The following is a 24,606-nucleotide window of genomic DNA, read 5'->3' as shown; positions in this document are numbered from 1 at the left end:
GCCTTCTTCACAGTCCAACTCTCACATCCATACATGACTACTGGAAAAACCATAGCCTTGATTAGACGGACCTTAGTCGGCAAAGTAATGTCTCTGCTTTTGAATATGCTATCTAGGTTGGTCATAACTTTTCTTCCAAGGAGTAAGCGTCTTTTAATTTCGTGGCTGCAGTCACCATCTGCAGTGATTTTGCAGCCCCCCAAAATAAAGTCTGACACTGTTTCCACTGTTTCCCCATCTATTTCCCATGAAGTGATGGGACCGGATGCCACGATCTTCGTTTTCTGAATGTTGAGCTTTAAGCCAACTTTTTCGCTCTCCTCTTTCATTTTCATCAAGAGGCTTTTTAGTTCCTCTTCACTTTCTGCCGTAAGGGTGGTGTCATCTGCATATCTGAGGTTATTGATATTTCTCCTGGAAATCTTGATTCCAGCTTGTGTTTTTTCCAGTCCAGCATTTCTCATGATGTACTGTGCATATAAGTTAAATAAGTAGGGTGACAATATACAACTTTGATATTTAATTTATTATATATTATAATATATTATATATTAATATTATAGTGATTATAATTATTTATGATTATATTATTTATTACAATTATAATAAATATATTAATAATATAATTTAATAATACAATGTATTATGTAATTATAATATATTATATAATAATCTCTTATTACACATTTAAGTATTATATATAAAAATAGGTAAAATAATCTGTGGACATTTGGGCTTCCCTGATAGCTCAGTTGGTAAAGAATCCACCTGTAACGCAGGAGACCCTGGTTTGATTCCTGGGTTGGGAAGATCCGCTGGAGAGTGGATAGGCTACCCACTCCAGTATTCTTGGGCTTCTCTGGTGGCTCAGCTGGTAAGGAATCTGCCTGGAATGTGGGAGACCTGGGTTCAGTCCCTGATCTGGGAAGATCCCTTGGAGAATGGAAAGGCTACCTACTCCAGTATTCTGGCCTAGAGAATTCTATTCACTGTATATTCCATGGGGTCTCAAAGAGTCGGACATGACTGATTAACTTTCACTCACACGGACATTTAATGAGATGAGGGCAGAAACTTTGGAACACTGTATGTGTTCCTATTATCAAGTGGTCGATTACCAGTAGAACCAATAAAAGATTTACAGTTAGTGTGACAAAATTCACTAATGGGGATTTAAACCTGGTTGGCAGAACTCAGTGATATCCACCCACAAAATGGACTCACCCACAAGAGACTTGTACTAGACCCAGAAGTTCCTGCCTCTATGATGTCAAGATCAAAGTTTTAAAATCATGGGACAGGGAAAATAAAGAGGCTCTGAAAGACTAACTCTATCTCATAGGGCTTACAAGAGAGGGTCACAGAAGAGATGTGAGGTGGGTGTAAATGCACGTGAAGTGTCGAACAAAGATGCTATCACTCCTTTTTTTCCCTCTTAGTGCTTGGTGGCAACTGCCTGCGCTTCTCTTTTCCTCCACTGCCACCCAGTTCTCCAGCAGTTGTCATCATGGGTTTTGAAAACCTGAAAAGCCCTGCCCACCTCTGGGCCCTGAATGACTCCTTGGCGGACAAGAGCTACATCTGGGGGTCTATGTCATCAGAAGCAAACATGGCAGAATTTGAAGCCGTCTTGAGCCCACCACCTCCTGACTTGTGTCATGCCATATGTTGGTAAATGAAGTGAAAGTCACTCAGTCGCGACCCCACGGACTGAAGCCCAACAGACTCCTCTGTCCATGGAATTCTCCAGGCAGGAATACGGAAGTGGATTGCCATTCCCTTCTCCAAGGGATCTTCCCAATCCAGGGACTGAACCTGGGTCTCCTGCACTGGCAGGTGGACTCTTTACTGTCTGAGCCAGCAGGGGAGCCAAGGTACAATCACATCCAATCTTACAAAAAGACCAGCCTGCCAGGGGTGAAGAAAGCTTTGGGCAAGTATGGCCCTGCTAATGTGGAAGGCACCACAGAAAGTGGAGCTACATGAAGATGATGAGGACATTGATCCCTCTGGATCTGAGGAGGAGGAGGAAAGTGAAGAAGCCAAGAGGCTAAGAGAAGAACTTGCACGGAATGAGTCAAAGAAAGCCAAACAACCATCACTTGTTGCCAAGTCTTCTGTCTCACCAGACATGAACCCTTGGGATGATGAGACAAGTATGGCAAAACTGGAGAAGCGTGTCAGAAGTATTCAAGCAGAAGGCTTAGTCTGGGCATCTTCTAAACTAGATCCAGTGAGGTATGGAATTAAAAAACTTCAAATACAGTGTGTAGTTGAAGATGATGAAGTTGGAACAGATACACTGGAGGAGAAGATCACTGCTTTTGATGAAAATGTGCAGTCTATGGTCATGGCTGCGTTCAACAAGATCCAAAATCCATTGTGGCTCAGTGCCCTTAGATAACAGCTTGAAAGACAAAGAAAAAGAGAGAGAGAGAGAGAGAGAGAGAGAGAGACGCTATCATAGAGCAGGTCCTCCCATTCTCATACTTTCCCAAGAGCCATGCTCCCCTCCCCAGGGTTATGCAAAGCCCACAGATAGAGTTTAAGTTTGTGCTGTGTGTGCTGAGTCGCTTCAGTAGTGTCCAACTCTTTGTGACCCTATGGACTGTGCCCACCAGTCTCCTCTGTTCATGGGATTCTCCAGGTAAGAATACTGGAATGGGTTGCCATGCCCTTCTCCAGGGGATCTTCCTGACCCAGGGATTGAACCCTCATCTCTTTGGTCTCCTGCATTGGCAGACAGGTTCTTCAACACTAGCACCACCTGGGAAGCCCAGAGTTGAGGTTTGGACCTGATGTTAACCCAGAGAACACAGCGGGCTTTCCCACATTGCTCTTTGGAGGCACTGTCAGCCCATTAGCTGACATCTCACCACCACCCCACTCCACCCAGGACTCTATGAAGCTGGACCAGCACAGAAGCTTAAGGAATTCATATTTGCTCCCAGTGCTCTAAATCTGGACTCCTGCAGGCAAGGGTCAACAAAGGAAGGTCAGTAGACAGCTAGCAGGGAGAGCCAAGCTGAATATTCTGAACACATGTTTCTCATTGGGGCAGACTTAATGGAGGACACAGGAGAATGCTTAAAAGCTCTAAAGCATGTTCTCAGTGATCCTGAAAGATCTTGTTAAACCAAGAAAAGCTTGCAGTGGGGTCCAGCAGAAAAGTTCTTTGGAAAATCATCTCCTCAAAAAAAATTTGGGGGGTCATGCTGGATCTTCGTTACAGTGTGTGGGCTTTGTTTTGTGGCAGCTCGTAGCTTCTCTTTTTGCAGAGCATGGACTCGAGCGCATGTGGGCTCAGTATTTATGGTGGGCAGGCTCTCTAGTTGAGCATGGGCTTAGTTGTGCCATGGCATGTGGGATCTTAGTTCCCCGACCAGGAATTGAACCTATGTCTCCTGCATTGGAAAACAGATTTTTAACCACTGGACCACCATGGAAGTCCCATCCTCCTCAATTTTTAAAATAAAGAATTAGGGTTATCACTGCAGAAAACTGAATTAAGACTCTAGAACCAACTTCAAGAACTTTACCACTTTTAACTTTACCAACTTTGCCATTGTTGACCAAGAAATAGAGAAGGCTGCAAATAAGAAAGCGTTTATTTGAGGTCTTAGGAGCTGCAATCGTGGAGACACAGATTTGGGTAAAATGAGTGTTTCAGGGAAGAGAAAGGGGCAGGGGAATTAGAAAGGCAAAAGCCACAATGTTGTTAAAGTTGTCTGGCAAGAATTAGAATTAACTTGGATGCAGTTCAATCGATAAAGAATCTTCCCACAATGCGGGACACCCAAGTTTGATCCCTGGGTAGGGAAGATCCCCAGGAGAAGGAAATGGCAACCCACTCCAGTATTCTTGCCTGGAGAATCCCATGGACAGAGGAGCCTGGCGGGCTACAGTCCAAGAGGTGGACACGACTGAAGTAACTAAGCACGCACCGATGCAAGAAAGTATTTGTCTGTAAGAGAGATTTTGTTAGGAGTTATTTAGGGCACAGGTCCAATAAGTACTTTGAGTTTCTGAAATATTGGGCAAGTCTTCTGGTTGTCTGCAGTAAGACAAGAGAGTATGTCTGAGATCCATTCTGAGAGTGCGTTTGTAAGTCCAATTTGTTCGTAAGTCCAACAAAGTTAGTTGTGTTACCCAACTAACACAATAGGCTGTATAGACTGTACTGTAATAGGTTTATAATACTTTTCACACAATACATAAACAAGCACAAAAAATAAAGAAAACCTTTTTAATCTTACAATACCTTGAAAAGTATGGTAGTATGGTATAACAGCTGGCTTCAGGGGCTGGAATCGAGTGAACAGGCAGGAAGAGTTACTGGTTGGAGGAGGGAGATGGTAGAGCTGAAGGATCATCAGTAACAGGAGACGGAAGGCAGGATGCGGTTTCACTCAGGCCTGATGGGATGGAACACACGTTCGCATCTTTGAAAGTTCAAAGCTTGAAGGTGTGTATGTAGGGAACTTACTGTAAATGTCAAAGTTCAGACTCCATCTGGGTTGCGACATTCATCGTCACACTTCTTCAACGGCCTCCTGGCTCCATTTGAGAGAGCTCTCTTAGCTATATAACTCCATTTTGATTTTCCTTCCACACCATGCATATATATTATGTGGATATCTTGTTTAAATGCAGGTTTTGATGTAGAAGGTTTGAGGAAGGCCTGTGATTGTGAATTTCCAACAAACTTTCACATAACACAGATGCTGCCGGGTAGCAGACCACACTTTGAGTAGAAAGGTCTAGAGGATTTACAGAAAAGGTTACAGAAAAAGGAAGAGAAAAAAATTAGAGATGATGAATTAAAAGATAAGGAAAAAGCTATAATAGATATTTATTTTTCTAATAGCATTCATTCTCTCTTAATTACATGCCCTGTTTCCTGTAGTGTCATTTTTCTTTCTTCCATGTGGATATAACTTCAGTTGTATCTGACTCATTGTGACCTTATGGACTGTAGCCCACCAAGGCTCCTTTGTCCCTGGGATTCTCCAGGCAAGAATAGTGGAGTGGGTTTCCCTGCCCTCTTCCAGGGGATCTTCCCAGGGATCGAACTTGCGCCTCATGTCTCCTGCCTTGGCAAGCGGGTTCTTTACCACTAGCACCACCTGGGAAGCCTATATATATATATATACATAGAATTCATATAATACATATTCTCTTTTCCTTACTATGCTTCCAAGATTCTTCCAAGTATTCAGGTATGGGTTTGGTTTGTTGACCTAAAACAAATAGACTGCCAGACATTTCTCCAGCAAAGATGGGTTAATTGAGGATCAGCAGAGAACTGCAGTTCAGAGTTTGCACCCATGGAGAGCCAAGTGCAAGTCCCCCTATGGCAACGGAAGGAGAATAATATCATGGGGGCTAAAGGAAGTTGGGAGGGCTGTAGCAAACAAAGAATTCATTGCTTTTCATTGGCTGAGTCCCTGCTAGAACAGGAGTCTTTCTTTCTGTTGGGCTCCCCCTTCTGGTCTCCCAACTCTATCAATAGATGAGTTTTCTGTTTATAAATTTTTAACAAGTTCATGTTCATGACTGTATTACACCCTATTGTATTAATGTACAACAGAATATTTTTCTATTATATTGATGATGGACATTTGGGTTTTCAATGGACCATTATGAATAATGCTTCTGTGGACATTTTTTATGTGTGTGCCCATGGATGCTCTTGTCTTGAGCATAAACCTAAGAGTGACGCTGCTGGGTTATAGGGTATGTACATTTTCATCTTTATTAGATACTGGCAAAATGATCTTCAAGGATGTTGCAACAGCTTGCATTCTCATCATAAATTAAGCATTCTAAATCAGTGAGGGTGGGGCAGGGAATGGATTATTCCCTCCTGTTGAGGCTATTGATTGCTCATTTGAAAAATAAAGACCTCCTGGATGTATATATTACATTACACGATGTGCCAAAATAAATACAGGATGGATTTAAGAGTTAAATACAAAGCTCCAAATTTTAAAAACCCAAGAGAACAAATAAGTGACAATTTGTATAATTGTCAACTATAGCAGGCATTCTAGGCATGTAAGCAATGGAAGAAGGCATGAAGGAAAAGATCAAAAGATCTGACTACATAAACATTTTTTAAATATATGTAAAAATTACCAAAATTAAAAGACAAGCAACAAATTTGGGGAAATATTTGCAGAAAATATGAAAATGTTAATATATTTAACCTGTAAAGATCTAATAGAAATCTGAAACAAACTAAAAAATAAAAATATTGAAGTGAAAATGCTGACATCTCACTGAATAAGCCAAGAACATAAAAGACAATTTACAAAAGAGAAAAATACCATGTTTAGTAGAAGAAAATACTCAGCTTCACTATGAAACAGAAAATGTAAAGTAAATTTTTAATATATTTTTGCCTCTCAAGTTTGAAATGATTAAAAATAATTAATATTTGTGACGATGTGGTAAAATGGATATGGACAACTTCTAAATGCAGATTAAGGCATCACCTTTCTGTTATGAGATAGTTAAACAACACAGATTAAGAGTCTTAAAATATTCATATCTCATTAAATATCCACTTTATGAGAGTAAAATATTATATATCTTGAAATAAATTTAATAAAAACAGGGAAACTCATTTTTTAAAAAACCTTCAAAACTTTTCTTTAGAAATAACACTTGAATGAATGGATAAGCCATACCATGGAAAGATCCTATACTGTAAAGCCTCCAACCCCAAATTAGAAATTCAACAAATTCTAAGTAAAACCCCAATAGTAGAAGATTCCAGTGAGAAAAATGATTCTATAGCTAAACTGGAAGAGAGAACATATGATACTTATCAACTATTAATAATTTGGGAGGAAAGAGTAATGAGAATGCAATGTGAATATGAGGTTTTCAGACCTGTGGGTCCGCTCCACAGCTACAGTGGCTGAAACACTGTGGCACAAGCACAGAATGGTGTAACAGAATAGAAACTCGTTCAGAAGCAGAGATCAGTGCACGAAAACATTTAGTATCTGACAAAAGCATTCTTCATGTTATTGGGAACTGTCTTGGGAGCGCAGGCTATAGAGTTAAAAAACGAGGCAGTGCAGGGAAATCAGGTTCCTCTGGAGTGGACTGAGACATTTGGGGGTCTTTTGGAATGGTGGCACGACCCCTGGAGTTCCTCTCGACTTTCCTGTTGAGAGCGCCTCCTCTTGAGATGCGACGGGAACGCCGGGAATCCTTTCCCGACGAAACAGGGAAAGGAACCCTCATCTCGAGCGGAGGAGGGGGAAACGGGGCATTGTATCCCTATGTCAAATCACGTACTAAAATTTTGGATGGAAAAATGGAAAACATAAAAAATAAAATTATAAAATACATAGTAGACAAATAGATGACTATTTACATAAACTTGACATGAGGAAAATAATTTCAAGTATGGCAGCAAAGAAAGATGTCATAAAGTAAAATATTTATATACTTGACTACAGAAGATAAAAGTTTGTGTGTCAAAAACACAATTCGCATTAATAAGAGGCAAATATAAATAAGGGAAATAGTTGCAGCTAAGAGTTAATACTTGCACTCAAAGAAGAAGAAAAAGAACCCTTACAATAAAATGCGGAGTAGAACAGTAATGGGAAACAGGGATTATCACATTGTAAAGATTTCAGTCCCCAGCCTTTTTGGCACCAGAGACCAATTTCATGAAGACAGTTTTTTTTTCCACAAGCAACGGGAGTGTGCAGTGTTCAGGTGGCAATGCAAGCAATGGTGGGGATGGTTCAGGTCGCAGTGGAAGTGATGGGGAGTGCTGGATGAAGCTTCACTCGCTTACCTGCCCACCACTCACCCCCTGTTCTGTGGCCCAGTTCCTGGGGGTTGGGGGATCCCTGGTTTAAATGATAATACCTGAAGTTGCTTAAGGTCTGGAAAGGGGCCTTCTTGCATTGAATTGGCAGAACACTCAAATGTTACAATGCATCTAGCTGATGATTTGTCGATATTCATAAGAGTTGAAGATATATACATGCATACGGTCCAATCAAGGAAACAGCTGTGCAGAGACATATCACACTTTGCATTTAATAATGGAAAACTGAAAGCAGTCTAGAGGGTTAGGATAGAGTTGATTAAGGAAATCCTGATGCGGGTATAAAATGATACAGCCAGTTCATACAACAGAGTAGGCACATTTATTTAATATGGGATTGAAGAAAACCAGGCCGGGATGGAGGAGGGGGGGGTGGACAGGAGAGTTTTGGGGTGTGACGAGGATGAAAGCACATAATGCCAAAAGTCAGAAAAAAGTGAAGAAATGGCGGCAAGTGTTTGCAGAGAGGCTGACACTCACACCCAGGCAACCTTGTTTTGAACACATCTTCCCTCTATTGGCACCTTTGCTAATGAATCTTGTTAACGACACTACTGAAACCATCTATCACTAATTGGCCTCCTCCACCCTCCTCTCTAAGGTCTGATTTCTTTCTAAAGGACACAAATGAAAGCAAAATCTTTGCTGGGTGTCCCTTCCCTCTGGCCTTGTTAGCAGAGATGGAGAAGACAATCAGCAAATCCCCAGCCACCTCTCAGCCAAGTTGTCCTGAGCTCTCATTTGAGAGCTAATTAGAGGATTCTGTTTGTGGAACATTCGAGGACTTCATTCCCATCCCCGTCACCGCTGTCTCGGTGGGAAACTTTGTGAGAAAGATGGATGGGTGGGTGAACATCCATGAAGATGGCTGAACCTCCTGAGGCTCTGCTGAGCTTGAGAAGTTAGCAAAGTGTTTTGGGACCCAGGGAATTAATCAGGCCCTCTTCCAGGTGTCCACGGCAGGGCAGAAGCTTCCATTGTTCTGAGTCTTTCACTAGTTCATTCAAGGGAAGTGAGGGCCACGGTGTTACAAAGGACATTAACACTGACCAGGCAAGGCTGGAGTTTGGGGCAGTAAGTTCCTGTTCTGGTGCTTTCTAGCGTGAGGTCACAAACTCTAGAAAGACGCAACTCAAAACCCCATGGATTTTTAACACCTTCTACATTATACTTGTGGTGCTGGTTTAGTCTCTAAGTCACGTCCAACTCTTGTGACCCCATGGACTGTAGCCCACCAGGCTCCTCTGTCCATGGGATTCTCCAGGCAACAAAACTGGAGTGGGTTGCCATTTCCTTCTCCAGGGGATCTTCCCAACCCAAGGATTGAACCTGGGTCTCCTGCACTGCAAGTAGATTCTTTACCCAGTAAGCCACCAGAGAAGGGCCACCAGGGAATATTATACTTATCAATACACTAATTCTGTATTTCAATTTATTTAATTCTCAGAATAATCATTTGAATTGTGTGCTATGATTCCCGTTTCATAAATGAGAAACTGGGGCCCATGGAGGGTAACTGATCTGTCCAGGGTCACATAGCTAATAAATAGCAGTGTCTGCCCAGAAGCCAGGCCTCCCAACTTCTGGGTCCACTGCTGACCTCGCTTGATCACAGCTAGTTTAATGCAACAAGGAGCATGGGTTGCTCAGCTTGCTGCCCGGCACACGAAGGAAGCTTGATTCATATTTGCTTTTCCGTATATCCTGGCCTGGGCAACTATTAGTAAATACCAAACAAAGGTCTGAAGTCTTTTAGGGCCTTAATATCCTAATCTCTTCAGATCCTACAAACATAAACTCTGAAAACAAGTGTAGATATTTTCTGGCTGATGTTCCAAGATTCCTTCCCAAGTTCACTTCTTTCCGTTTCAGTGACCTCTGCCTCTCGGGGTGTCACATCTCTGCCTGGACCACTGCTACCGCCTCCAGTCTGGGCATCTCTCCAGTTGCCACAGGCCAAGAATCAGCCTTTATTCATCAGAGCTTCACTGTGCATGAATTATTCCTGGACATAACCTCCTGCTCTCAATCATATCACCTGTCCATTTAATTTAATTACCTAAGGCCCCCTTTTTCCCCATAGCCTTTAGTATCCTGTGGGAGGAGGGGGTCTGAGTATTTATCATAGAATAGATGAATGAAAAAAGATGCAAGATATGTGGAAGGAAGAAATGGCTTCGAAAGCTCATGTGGCCTTAAGTAGAAGAGGCTGGGTTAGAAAGCAAGTCTCTGGATACCCTAAGGTTCTCTTCTCTAAACTGTCGTACCTTTCCCATTTCCGAGACTCATTACGCTGAGAGTCAGCATCACTGTTTAGTTCAGAAGTCTTTGGTGATTTCTTAGAGGCGGTCATGGAGGAAAGCAAAAATACTGGGCTGTGAGTCAGCACTTGCAGGCTGCCCTACTAACTAACGCTATATGCATCCGAGCTCAGTAACTCAGTCGATCTGATTCTTTGTGACCCCCATGGACTGTAGCCGGCCAGGCTCCTCTGTCCATGGTATTTCCTAGGCAAGAATATTGGAGTGGGTTGCCATTTCCTTCTCCAGGGGATCTTCTCCACCCAGGGATTGAACTGGTGTCTCTTGTGTCTCCTGCATTGATAGGAAGATTCTTTACCACTGGACCACCTAGGAAGCCCTACTAACCCCATGGCCTTTGGAAAATCACTTAGCTTCTGTTTTTTTTTTTTTTTTTTTTAATTTGCAAAGTGAAGATAGTAAAAACTGGCCTTCTTACTGATATTTTCTAATTCTGGTCCTCATTGTGGATGATACTCCACTGTGCAGATGCAAGATTCAAATGAGAACACAGGTTTCAAAATGCTCTGTGAATATTGTTATGTGCCAGTAGTATAACAAGGAATCATACTACTTTCATAATTTTCTTGGGTTCTAACAGTGCCTTTGTCTCTGTGACACATAGGGTGGGCCTCTAGATAGTGACATGGGTGTGGGAGAAAGAAGCAATGTGAAAATGTTTCTGAGAACTTGTCCAAGGAGGCATATGTGTTATAGATGCTTATGGTTTATAAAATGACATTAGCTGAGCTTAGCAGATGGATCCTGGCTGTCCTCAATAAGCTCACATTTGTGTTGAAGGCCAAGAACATTTGGACCAAGTTTCTTTGGATGTGAGTTTTCTGAAGTCAGGGTGGCTGGACCAAAATATCTCTAGAGGTTTCTTTAAGCTCCTAGAGGCCATGACCCTATATCTGTGGCACAAGGAATCATGAAAATCTACATGAGTCGCCACCAAAATGAGTCACTACCTTTGACTGGAGTTACATAAAAAAGATTCAAAACTAGGCAGCAGTGCAAGGGTTTTAGGGGGAGGAGGTGTGCTGGTGCCGGTGTAAGGTAGGCATTCGTGTGGAATGGAGGGTGAAATTTGAATTTTCAGGGCCAGGAGATGGGACAAGGGGAAAGGTCCCCTGGGAGTATTTTCTAACGCTAGAGATGCTTGGGTTTGGCTCTCATCTCAGAAGAGGCAGCATGAATAAGATGACCAAACTTTATGTCTCTCTGGAGCCCGTGAATCTAGATTAAGTGAAGTCAGTGGCCTTATATTGGATGGATAAGCAACTTACTATTTCTTTTTTCCTCAAAGATGAGGATGACAGAGGACGCTTTGAAGGCTGGAGAGAAAATACTGCAGTCGATTCATTTCACTCCTCCCACTCCCGTATCCACCAATAGCATTTATTTAAAAATTTTCTATATTACAGAATTCAGTGACTGTGTGCTCCATCTCTCAGTCGTGTCTGACTCTTTGCGACCCTGTGGACTGCAGCCCGCCAGACTCCTCTGTGCGTGGGATTTTCCTGGCAAGGATACTGGAGTGGGTTGCCATTTCGTCCTCCAGGAGGTAGTCTTGACCCTGGGATGAAACCCAAGTCTCCTGTGGCGATTCCATTGGCAAGCGGATTATTTACCACTGAGCCACCTGGCAAGCCACAGAATTCAGTGAGAAACTTCAAATAAGAGTAAACGGAGGGACTTCCCTGGTGGTCCAGTGGTTAAGACTCTACGCTTCTACGTCTGGGGGCATTGTTCAATCCCTGGAACACTCCCCCCGCCAAAATAAAAATCCTCATTCGTCCCAGTAGGTCATTCTATAGGATTGCAAGTAAAATAATAAACAATATGAAAAAAAAGAGTAAACAGAGTAGAAAGTGAAAGTCCTTTTGCATTTCCCACCCCTCTGCCCAGTCCAATTCTCCTCTGCAGTGGAAATCACCACCTAAGACTTGGGGGTTGTTCCCCAGCACTTTTTTGCTCGATACAGATTACATGTCACATCATTACCACTGTGTAAATTCAGCAATATGTGCTGTACATCTTTTCATGTCAATATATTCATTCTTCTTTTTAAACAAAGATACACTTTTCATTAAAATTATTTATACCACATATGAATTGCTCATATTTGCAGAGCAGAGTTAAAAATTATTCACTTCAGGACATCACTTAAAGAAAGACACTTTGTCATACTGATTAGCACTCATTTATTATTGTCAACCCACCCTCTTAATGTGTTCCAAGTTGAATGGATCCCACTGTTGGATGTTGCAGGATTTCAGAACCCTGGGGCTCCAAGCTCCAATTAGCTTTTGCTAATTAAAAGTTCTCTTCCATTCCTTTGCAAGAGGGAGACACTTCTGGCTCTAACTTCAGGCAGTTTCTCTCAGTTCTGTGGGAGAAATGACATTGCAGTTCACACATAAAATCCAGAAAGTTTCTTCCTGTTAGGGCAAGCTCAGTGACTGACTGTGTCCTCAGAAGAAAGCTTCTCTTTCTTTTTTTTCTTTTCCCTTCATATCTTAAGATCTTGGGTTTCGGGCATTTAGAAAACATCTGGCCGGTTCACTGACCTCCCATGTAGAACACACATTTCCTATCACAGGTGAGGAATACCAGTTGATGCTTAGCAGTTCCTAGTAGCAGCTGATTGATCCATGAGATGGCTTTATGCACTCAGCACTGTGCTGTGAATTTGAAGACATGTATAACAGAAAACATGGTCCTTGTCATTAAGGAGCTTACAATCTAGTCAGGGAGAGCCAAAAAATAGCTGCAAGGAATACAGAAATGATGATGATGTCTTTCTTGCTTAGCAGGGCACACCCTTTCGGAGGAGATTATGAATGCGCAATAAAAGTGAAGAGAGGCATGAGTCTCCTGACAAAGAAAAATCCTCGCTGAGCTAGAGGCTGTGGCTGAGAAAGACTGAGGGGAGAGGCCGGGAAGAAATGAGTGACAGAGAGACATGACATCCCCAGCGAAGGTCTGGATGTGATACAGTGGTCATCAGAAAGAAATCGGATGACTGCGCCAGGGGCTTAATCAGGCATCGTGGGTGGCCTGAGTGCGGAGGGGCCCAGGCCCAGAGGCTGCAGGGCCCGCCACCAACCACTGGCAGGGGCACCGGACCTGATGTGGGAGACAGCTGTCTTCAGGAAAAATAGAGAGTGACGGTGGGAACCTTCATTTGACTGAGGAATATTCTCAGACACCTTGAGGGGCCAAGCTGCCCTCCTCATCAATTAATAAGCATGTTAGGTAAGGTCCCTCTTCTCAGACTTCCAATGTGTGGACCAGGAAGTGTCTGAAAGATTCACGGAAAAAAAATTCTAGAAACAGTCACAACTGCATGTGAAATCAACTCTCATTCTAGTCACTGTTCTTCCATGGGTTTCCTTAGTTTCATTCTTTTGGTAAAATCTTGGTTTCCAGTACTCATTCAGTGGTAACTTGCAAACTTCTATTTCCCTTCTTTTTTCACCTTTACTGATTTTCTATACATATTAGATAGAATGCCCTCTTATAAATCGGTGTACTTTGCCAGGAAAAATAAACACTGAACTAACTATTCTGAATGCTGCTTCTCAGGAGATTAATGATGACCCACTCGAGTTTTCAGCAGAGAGGCTGGGGGAGAGAGTTCACACAGTGGCGTGAAAATGTGTTGTTCCCACTCATGGTTAGTCGGGATGGGGACCCTGGTTTTAGGAAGAGGTATTTGATAGTGTTGCTCTAAAGAAGATGCTGGGAGGTACTCTGACAGGTCTCCACATCCTGCTCCCAGGCTATGCCAAACCTTAATTCCACAATCATGGGTTTATTTCCTGAAGAAGAATCTTTTTTAAAAACAGACTTCATGCATGAGTGCTTACTCAGTCACTTTAGTCGTGTCCAACTCTTTGTGACCCCATGGACTGTAGCCCTCCAGGTTCCTCTGTCCATGGGATTCTCCAGGCAAGAATACTGGAGTGGGTTGCCATGCCCTCCTCCAGAGGATCTTCCCAACCCAGGGATCAAACCCGAGTCTTCTCCATCTCCTGCATTGCAGGTGGATTCTTTACCACTGAGCCATCAGGGAAGTCCCCAGACCCGATACTCTGATACAGATATGTTAGTCGCTCAATTGTGTCTGGCTCTTTGAGAGCCCATGGACTGTAGCCCACCAGGTTCCTCTGTCCATGGGATCTTCCAGGCAAGAATACTGGAGTGGGTTGCCATTCCCTTCTCCAGGGGATCTTCCCGACCCAGGAATCGAACCTGGGTCTCCTGCACTGCAGCCAGAGCCACCATCTGAGCCACTTTACCACCTGAGCCACTAGGGAATCCCAAAGATACAAACATATCTTATCTTAAAAGGGTGAGGGCAAACATTTTAATTAATATTTTTAATGTATTTCAACTGAACAGTCATTGAATTTTAAACATACAACATAATTTATTTGTGTCCCACTTCCTGACCCATGGTATAATTTTCTCCCATTTGTCCTTTAAAAATATTGATATATTTATTGGGATGTGCTGGCTCTTACTTGCAGGATCTTTGATCTTCAGTGCGGCAGGCAGGATCTTTTGTGAACACTTATTTGCGGCATGTGGGATCTAGTTCTCTGACCAGGGATTGAACCCAGGCCTCTTGCACTGGGAGCATGGAGTCTTAGCCACTGGGCCACCAGGAAAGTCCCTTCTCCTATCTGTCTCTAATCCATCTTTCATCAGTTATTTAGATGCTCTCTTCTCTAAGCTTTAGCCTTTCTCCCCAGTTCAAGGCAAACCATATTCTACCATGGCCTGAATTACCTACTTTCCTTCTTAGTTCACCCTTGAATATCCTCCTGCCCACAACTAAGCCTTCAGCACAAGAAAGCAGGCGGTTGCTCAAGGAGGGAGAGGCATCTTGACACCCCTGCCTTCTCACTTGGGGGGCCGCTTCCCCGTCAGCAACCTCTTCAGGGCACCCTGCACATCCGGGTTCCGGAGGCTGTAGATGAGTGGGTTCAGCATGGGGCTGACAACAGTGTTGAGGATGCCAATGCCCTTGTCCTTGTCTGAGGCGGACACGGAGCCCAGGCGCATGTAGCTGAAGAAGCCGGTTCCATAAAAGATGCAGACCACGGTGAGGTGGGAGCCACACGTGGAGAAGGCTTTCTTCCTGCCCTCCGCCAAGCGGATCCGCAGGACTGCGGCTGCCACGTGGGCATAGGACACCGAGATGAAGATCAGGGGGACCACCCCCATGAAGGTGGCCCCCACAAAAAGAAGCTGCCCATTCAGGTGGATGCTGGAGCAAGAGAGCTGGAAAAGGGGCGGGAGGTCACAGTAGAAGTGGTTGACCACGTTAGGGCCGCAGAAGTCCAGCACAGACACAGCCACTGTGTGGGTCAGAGCGTTGATGAAGGAGACGGAGCAGCAGACGGCCACCAGGGCTCCCTGGACGTCGCGGCTCATACGGATGCTATAGGTGAGGGGCTGGCAAATGGCCAGGTAGCGGTCATAGGCCATGGCTGTCAGGAGGTGACAGTCCACTCCAGCCAGGAGGTGGAAAAAGAAGAGCTGTGAGATGCAGGCTGCATAGGGAACTCGGCATTGGTGGGTTAGGAGACAGACCAGCATGGGAGGAATGGTGACAGTGATGCACCCAATGTCCAGCAGAGAAAGGTTCCCCAGGAAGTAGTACATGGGTGTGTGGAGTTTGGGCTCCACAAAGATGGCAGCCAGGATACTCAAGTTGCCCCCAACTGTGATCACATAGGCAAAGAGGAAGATGGCGAAAAGGATGGGTTGCAGTTCGATGTTCTCTGTTAGGCCAAGAAGGATGAATTCAGTGACCACAGTCTTGTTGCCCCAGGCACCTGGCTCCATAGGCCACTGCTGAGAGACATAGAGTGAGAAAATGTGGGCCTGCTGAAACGGGAAGCTGCTGCTGCTGCTGCTAAGCTGCTAAGTCACTTCAGTCGTGTCCGACTCTGTGCGACCCCATAGACGGCAGCCCACTACTTAATCTGTGTCTGCTGGATGCTAGGGATAATGGGGCATGTACATTTATTGATGGAATGGATACTGATTAGAGCTTGAGCAGGATCCCCATGGCCCTTACAATGCTAGACATTAACTCTTGAATTTCCAGCTCAGGTTGAGATCCAGAGGATCCCAAGAAAGGGGCTGGAACAGAGGAAACTGCTCTGAGGACCCAGGATGGTGGCTGTTGATCGAAATGAGATGGATGGGTTTCACTGTTTTGACAGCTATGAAGGTTGTATCAGTGTAGAGTGACTGACCTTAGGAAATGTCATCATAGGCAAATTTTCCTAAGTTAACATTAAGGCACGCCCAATCTGGGTATGAATCAACAGCAGTGACAGAGTACAGTGTCTCATGACACAGTGACAAGAGTTTAGCCTTGCTCTGAGCAGAGGTTCCTCTCTCTCCTGAATGCATCTGTCTACTCCCACTTCTCGTCATCCCCACCCTGCCTGTCCATGCAAGGTGCAATGTGCCTCGGGTCCTGTGGTCCAATTTGCCTTAAGTAGTTCTTTCTCTACACAAAGACGTTCTCAGTCTCTCTCTCTTTCTTTCTCCTTCCCTCCCTTCCTCCCCCCTCCTCTCCTTCCTTCTGTCTCTCTCTCTCCCTTTCTTTCTCCTGGTATATAAGGACAACTCAGCACAGTGGAAAGAGCTGTGGAGTTAAGAGTCTAGATGCTTGTGTTATAAACAAGCTTCTATTACTAGCATCAGGACGTTGGAAAAAGGATAACAGAAGGGGAAAAGAAGATAAAAGGAAGGGAGGAAGGAGACAAAGAAAGGAGGAAAAAATAGGAAGCCAACATTTACTTGAATATACACTTTTTGTGAAATGTTTTACTCCATTTAAATTTCACAGAAATTCTTGAAGATAGCTAATCAGTTTAAAATGAGAAAAGGAAAGCTCAAAAAAAGATATCCTGTTTTAAGTTCACATGTGTAAGAGTTTGTTCTGGAGAACTTGTATTTTGTGCTTTTATTTTTGCCAACCCCTTTGCCAATATCTCAGTATCTATCATCTATCTATATGTCCATCCATTTTCCCTTCTGCAATATGAAAGGCTATATTGTATTATCTCTAGGTTTACTTAGAGGTATTTGTTGTTCAGTCACTAAGTCGTGTCCAACTCTTTGTGATCTCATGAACTGCAGTACGCCAGGCTTCTCTGTCTTTCACTATCTCCCAGAGTTTGGTCAAACTCATGACCATTGAATCAGTGATGCCATCCAACCACTTCATCTTCTGTTGCTCCCTTCTCCTGCCTTCAATCTTTCCCAGCATCAAGGTCTTTTCCAATGAGTCTGCTCATCGCCAAAGTATTGGAGCTTCAGCTTTAGCCTCAGTCCCTCCAATGAATATTCAGGATTGATTTCTGTTAGGATTGACTGGTTTGATCTCCTTGCTGTCCAAAGGACTCTCAAGAGTCCTCTCAAGCATCACAATATGAAACCATCAATTCTTTGACACACAGCCTTCTTAATGGTCCAGCTCTCACATTCATACAAGTACTGGAAAAACCATAGCTTTGACCAGACAGACTTTTGCTGGCAAAGTGATGTCTCTGTTTTTTAATATGCTGTAAGACACTATAAATATTGATTTCTCTGCCCCGATCAACCTAAATACCCACCCTTGCCTCTCCCCAGACTTTTCATTTCCCCATTCTTGACCCTAATCTCTTCCCTCTAACTTCCTCTACTTGCCAGCTCTGACCTTCGTCCTTCTTGTCACTAAGAGTAGAGAACGCCACCGTTGCATTTCACTGCCACCCCCTGAATCTGATGATGGCTCAGTCCTTTATTCTCTAGCACCAAGGGAAAAGCTACCTGAAGATCATGTGGGCTCTTCATCCACACTTACTCACGAAGGATGGAAATTAGCAGTCCTGGTGCAGAGGCACTTACCTTTCTACTCCAAGTTCCCAGATGGCGGTTCTTGTAGAGAGGGGAGTGAATGCCAAGCTGACCCAAAGTGGCCCATCTCCAGGAGCCTTATAGAGGAAGTGACGCACGGAATGACAGAGTGTGTCTTGGTGTTCTCTCTGTATTTGGGAGCTAACAAGCCCTTAGGGGCCCTAAAAATGACGCACTCCCCAGGGATTGCACCAGAAGCCAGAGGCAGACAATCTCAGTCCTTCAGTCCTTAAGGGTTTCTCTCATCTGCCTAGCATTTTGGACTTTATTAAAGGAACATTAGAGTCACAACTTCATTCCAGGCTCCTAATGCTCCTGAGAAAGGATACAGGTTCCATATTACTGATGGGAAAAATAAGAACTAGAGGGCTTAGTTGACTTGGCAAAGCCAGAGAGGGTGTCCCTAGTGGAGCTCAGGCTGGTTTCCAGCTTCACTGATTCTGGTACTGTTTCTCTCATTTATTTTCTACACTGGGTTTTTTAAGGTATGGCTTTTAAAAGTTTGGGGTCAATATGTACACACTGCTTATTTAAAATAGATAACCAACAAGGACCTACTGTATAACACAAGGAACTCTGGCCAATGTCGTGTGGCAGGCTAGATGGGAGGGGAGTTTGAGGGGAGAATGGATACATGGTTGGGCCACTTTGCTGTGCACCAGAAACTATCACAACATTTTTAATCGGCTATATTCCAATATAAAATAAAAAGTTAACAAAATCATGCAAACATAAAGAAGCAATTACAAAATTACAGAGCTGAAAAAAAAGTTAACTAAAGTATAGTTTTAATTGTGAAGTCTGATGAGCTTTGATAAAATATATAGTCATGTATCTACCACCTCCATCAATATATGGAACACTTCAACTGCTCCAAAAACTTCCCTTCTGCACCTTTGCAGGCAATCCCCTCTCCACGTCATAGCGATGGCAACCTCTGATCTGATTTCTTTCCCTATGGTTTTGGTTTTTTCATAGTGTCACATAAATGAAAACACACATTATGTAGACTTTTTAAATAATTGGATTCATTCTATTAGCATGATCCTTCGGAGATTCATGCCTGTTGGTTGTAGTAGTAGTACATTTCAGCAAGTCATATTCCACGTATTGCAATTTGCTAAGGTATTTATCAGTTAATGAATATTTGGATTGTTTCCAGATTTTAGCCATTACAAATAAAGATACAACTATGTTCAGACAATTCTTTGTGTGGAGACATGTTTTCATTTCTCCTTGGAAAATGCCTTGGAGTATAACTGCTGCTGCTGCTGCTAAGTCGCTTCAGTCGTGTCTGACTCTGTGCAACCCCGTAGACGGCAGCCCATCAGGCTCCCCAGTCCCTGGGATTCTCCAGGCAAGAACACACTGGAGTGGGTTGCCATTTCCTTCTCCAATGCATGAAAATGAAAAGTGAAAGTGAAATTGAAGTCGCTCAGTCATGTCCGTCTCTTAGCGACCCCATGGACTGCAGCCCACCAGGCTCCTCCATCCATGGGATTTTCCATGCAAGAGCACTGGAGTGGGGTGCCATTGCCTTCTCCAATAACTGCTGAAACCTACTTAAGTGGATGTTTAATTTCAAATGAAACTGTCAAACTGTGTTCCAAAGTGGCTGTACCATTTTGAATTCCTCCCAGCAATGAATGAGATTGACAGTTGTTCATCAACACTTAATATCAACAGTCTTTTTAATATTAAACCTCTCTATTAGGTGTGCAATAGTATCTCATTGTGGTTTAACTTTGTATTTCCTTAATGATATTGAGCATCTTTTCATGTGCTTATTTACCATCTGTATGTCATTGATCAAGTATTTAAATAATTTGCTCCCCCTCAATAAAAATTAGTTGTTTTTCTACTTCTTATTTTAAAAAATATATTTTATTAAATATAAAGGATACTAGCCTTTAATCCATGTTTTGCAAATAGTTCCCCAGTCTGTGACTTATATTTTCATAAACAGTATCCTTTGAATAATGGATATTTAAATTTTTGATGATATCCAATTCATCAATTTTTTTCTTTTATAATTCATGACTTTTGTATCTTATCTACAAAATTTTTGTGTTGGTTTGCAAACTGGCCCCCCACAGAGAAGGCAAGGAGAGAGGAGAGAAAGAGGCAGACCACTCCGGATTGGCAGGTAGTGTTTTTCCTGCTACATTTTAGGTACTCAATGAAAGTTTTTGGAATCAATTAATACTTTAACAAAATTATACTTTTATGGACATAGGTCAGGTTTTGTTTAGTGTCAGGTCCAATTTAGTGACAAGTCTGTGCCTCTTTTCTTCTCCCTAGATAGTGCCTAACGGTTGAGACCATCTTCCCTAAAATAAGACAGTGTGTGTGTGTGTGTGTGTGTGTGTGTGTGTGTGTGTGTGTGTGTGTGTGTATACTTAGTCACTCAGTCATGCCCGTCTCTTTGTGACCCCATGGACTGTAGTGTAGCCCATCAGGCTCCCCTGTCCATGGGATTTTCCAGGCAGGAATACTGGAGTGGGTTGCATTTCCTTCTTTAGGGGATTTTTTCCAACCCAGGGATCGAATCCACTTCTCTTGTGTCTCCTGCATTGGCAGGCAGATTCTTTACCACTGAGCCACTTGGGGAACCCCCCAAATTAGACAGTGATTCATCCTATTGATATTACTTGAGTGCCGTATGTGCTAGTAGAATTTCCTATAAGTTGAGGGTTCAGAAAGAATCAGAAAATTCTAGGAAACACACATACATTACAGATCAAAGCTTTTTTCAGCAGTGATGAAAGCAGAACATCAAATGTCTGGATCAGGGATAACAAACTGCTGTACCTACAAGGGCAAGACAAAGGGTGTGGTGAGTTGGAAGCCTGGCAAATTGGAGGGTACTGGCCCTCTCTAATGAGGTCTATAGAAATTTAGCCCTAGATGATTGCTGACAAAGAAGGATGTGGGTCCACTGTTGACAAATTTCATTCTGTAAGAGCTGAAAAGCATGTGTGCTTAGTTGCTCAGTCATGTCTGACTCTGTGTGACCCCATGGGCTGTAGCCTGCCAGGTTCCTCTGTCCCTGGGGATTCTCCAGGCAAGAATATGGAGTGGGGTGCCATGCCTTCCTCCAGGGGATCTTCCGAACCCAGGGATTGAATCCAGGTCTCCCTTATTGCAGGCGGCTTCTTTACTACCTGAGCCCCCAGGGAAGCCTCCTGATTACTTTCAAGTCTTATAAACTACATGTCTGTGCTTCAGGTACAGCTGGGAGTCTGAAAACCGGTGAACTCGATAAAGCACACAAAAATGTTTCCTTTCCATTACTTTTCTAAGTGTAAATATTCCTGACTATCAGAATAATAAATTCACATAGAACCTTTTCCCCAAGGTTCCAAGTGGTGTGTTTAAGTATCAGCGACTCTCCAGAGCCAGCTGCAGTAATTTGAGCATAACTCACTAACCCCTATCTGTGGGACATGCCTCCTTGGCCTCCTGAAGCACTCTGGATAAATCTGCCTCCTGGCAAGGGAAATTTAGCTTTCTGTTTCACACAATTCTATTATTTAAAAAAAAAAAAAAACACTCAAGCTATAAAATCAGACTTTAGTAATTAAAGCAATATACCTTGTTCCAGATTGGGAAAATCAGTAATACAAAGGTGTCAGTTCTTCCTAAATTTATACACTGACACTCTGTTAGTAGAAATTTACAAACAGATTTCAAAATTAATTGGAAGAATGATTATAAGTAGTTGCAAGAATGAGTATGGCAAAGACAGACCAACGCCAGGGAAATGAAAGTAATAAGAAATACCTTAACAACTACATATTAACTTGTGTTTTAATACCATAATGATTAAGAAGAGCATAAGAGAGTCCAACAACAGACCCCAAACTAGAAGGATATTAGGTCGATAGTGAACGGGTGATTTTATATCAGCGGGGAAAAAGACTCAATGAATCTATTCCTTTGAAAATTAAATAAAGGTTCTTTCTAGATTCATTGCAGCACTCCATCCAACAAGATTATTTCAACCAAAGCACATTCACTAAGAGAAAGTTGTAAAGTCCATTTTATTCTATCCATTCAAAGGAATGCTACGCAATCTAGAAAAAAGAAGAGTAAGATCTCTATTGAATGTCATGGAAAGATATCCATCTATGTCATTATTTTATTAATATGTTATCACTATGTTATTAAGTGAAAAAAGCAGGTTATTCTATTTTTACAAATATATATTAGGTACAAGCTTTTTAGACAATTATAGACTAAATATCAAAATGATTATCTCTGAAATGAACTTATGAGTAATTTTATTCTTTTCATACTTCCTAATTTTTTATTAAGCATGCATTTTTATTGCATTATATAAAAAGATATTTAAAGCTATAAATGGAATAAATGAAGTGGTTTTCTCCTTTTAGCAATGCAGAAGGAGAGTTTGGTTCTGATTTATGTCCAAGAAGGCAAAGGTCTGCAGTCAGTCAGTCAGGGAGACTTTTTCAGGTGAGCTGAAACTCTTTAATTAGTGTTATTACACATATTTTTTTGTTATTGTCAGCCCAATATTCTACCTCATTTCTATGGTTTTTCTAAACAATGCCTTGCCCCTTGGATTTTGGTTTTAAACTTTGTTCTCTTTTTGTTGGTTTATTTGCTAAAGTCAATCTTCAGCAATTCCTCTACCAGCCTCTTCCAGCTGGTGTGGAACAAACTGTAAATTTATTAAAGAAACAAAACTTCTTACTCCATGTTTTTATTTTTTTTAAATATTTTTCCTATAACACTGACCTTCCTTCTCTTTTATCCCTCTTTTCTTGTCTGTCCCTCCATCCCGCTTTACAGATACCCTTCTTCTTTGGAATGATGTATTACTTTTAAGAGGCAGTAGAGACAGTGCCCACCTAGATTTAAATCACAGCTCTGACATTCTTTAGCTGTGTGACTTTGGGCAAGGTACTTAACCTCTCTGAGGTTCGGTTTCCTAATCTGTAATTTGTAAATCTGTGCCTGCTTCATAGGGTTGTTCTGAGGGTTAAATGGCTTAATAGCTGTCAGTCACTTAGAAGAGTGGCCTGGCGCATGGTAATCATGATATTGTTGTTTTTATTGTACTTTCCTTCCTAAGCCAGTTTCTGATTTGATTTCACTATGTTCACATTCCATTTGCACTAATCGCAGTACCTCTTGGAAGCAGTTAGTGGAGCCATGGTATTCTTTAAAGCCAGAGCAAGAAATCTCACGTGGGGGGCTGTCTCCCTGTGAACACCCGTCTCAGGGCGCCCTGCACATCGGGGTTTCGGAGGCTATAGATGACGGGATTCAGCATGGGGCTGATGACCGTGTTGAGGATGCCAATGCCCTTGTCCTTGTCTGAAGCCTCCCCCGAGCCCAGCCGCATGTAGCTGAAGACGCCTGTGCCATAGAAGATGCCCACCACGGTGAGGTGGGAGCCACACGTGGAGAAGGCTTTCTTCCTGCCCTCCGCCGAGCGGATCCGCAGCACTGCAGCTGCCACGTGTCCATAGGACACAGTGATGAGGACCAAGGGGGCCACACCCATGAAGGCTGCTGCTACAAAGAGCAACTGCTCGTTGAGCTGGATGCTGGAGCAGGAGAGCCGGAAGAGCTGCGGGAGGTCACAGTAAAAGTGGTTGATCACATTGGGACCGCAGAAGTTGAGAGTAGATACAGCAACAGTTTGAGTCAGCGCGTTGGTGAAGGAAAAGACACAGGACATGCCGGCCAGGGCTCGCTGGATTCCCCAGCTCATGCGGGTGCTGTAGCTGAGGGGCTGGCAGATGGCCAGGTAGCGGTCGTAGGCCATGACGGTCAGCAGGAAGCAGTCCACCCCGGCCAGGAGGTGGAAGAAGAAGAGCTGGGAGAGGCAGGACCGATAGCGAATGCTTCTGTTATTGGACATGAAATGCCCCAGCATGGCAGGGACAGTGACACTGATGCACCCGACATCCAGCAGGGACAAGTTCCCCAGGAAGAAGTACATGGGGGTGTGGAGTTTGGGTTCAGCGAGGATGGCAGCCAGGATGCTGAAATTGCCCCCCACAGTAGCTACATAAGCGAGAAGGAAGATGACGAAGAGGATGGGCCGTAGAGCTGGGATCTTCGTGAGGCCCAGCAGGACAAACTCAGTGACAACGGAATCATTTCCTGAGGCTTCTGGATCCATGACTCTCTCCTACCGGCAGTAGAACCAAGTAAAGCTAGAAGGTGCCGATGGTGACAAATGGAGAATCAGGCCTTTTTTTTTTTAAACTGGAGTATAATTGCTTTACAATGTGGTGTTAGTTTCTGCTGCACAACAAAATGAATCAGCTGTATGTATACACATATCCCCTCTCTCTGGAGTCTCCCTCCCACTCCACCCCCCATCCACCCCTCTAGGTCATCACAGAGCACCAAGTTTGGGCTCCAAAGTATTGACCTTCTACTGAATAAGAAAAATGTAAAAGCAGCCTTTGAGCAGCATAAGTTTCCAGGCTTCAGATCCAGGTGGGGTGAGTGGATATCCAACTCAGCCGCCTC

The 24,606-nt window shown here is 43.2% G+C and overlaps 2 protein-coding genes and 1 pseudogene across 2 annotated transcripts; 1 reads left to right on the top strand and 2 right to left on the bottom strand.

Annotated features, from left to right (window-relative positions):
- The first annotated feature begins 1,507 nt into the window (after window positions 1-1,507).
- LOC138083600 (elongation factor 1-beta pseudogene) lies at window positions 1,508-2,404 on the top strand (annotated as a pseudogene).
- Window positions 2,405-15,072: 12,668 nt separating this feature from the next.
- On the bottom strand, window positions 15,073-16,020 carry LOC138084423 (olfactory receptor 3A10). The gene has a single exon (XM_068978711.1). The coding sequence runs from the start codon at window positions 16,018-16,020 to the stop codon at window positions 15,073-15,075; it is 948 nt and encodes a 315-aa protein (XP_068834812.1).
- Window positions 16,021-23,302: 7,282 nt separating this feature from the next.
- LOC138084012 (putative olfactory receptor 3A4) lies at window positions 23,303-24,253 on the bottom strand. The gene has a single exon (XM_068978075.1). The coding sequence runs from the start codon at window positions 24,248-24,250 to the stop codon at window positions 23,303-23,305; it is 948 nt and encodes a 315-aa protein (XP_068834176.1). The 5' UTR covers window positions 24,251-24,253.
- Between the last annotated feature and the right edge of the window lie 353 nt (window positions 24,254-24,606).

This window comes from Capricornis sumatraensis, chromosome 8 (genome assembly GCF_032405125.1).
Source record: "Capricornis sumatraensis isolate serow.1 chromosome 8, serow.2, whole genome shotgun sequence".
In the NCBI taxonomy this organism is placed as follows: Eukaryota; Metazoa; Chordata; class Mammalia; order Artiodactyla; family Bovidae; genus Capricornis; species Capricornis sumatraensis.
Note: the sequence above shows the minus strand (reverse complement) of the source record. Positions and strands in the feature narration are given on the sequence as shown.

Bases quoted from the DNA above. Each gene is read 5' to 3' on its own strand.
- LOC138084423 (XM_068978711.1), bottom strand. From the start codon at position 16,020: ATGGAGCCAGGTGCCTGGGGCAACAAGACTGTGGTCACTGAATTCATC.
- LOC138084012 (XM_068978075.1), bottom strand. From the start codon at position 24,250: ATGGATCCAGAAGCCTCAGGAAATGATTCCGTTGTCACTGAGTTTGTC.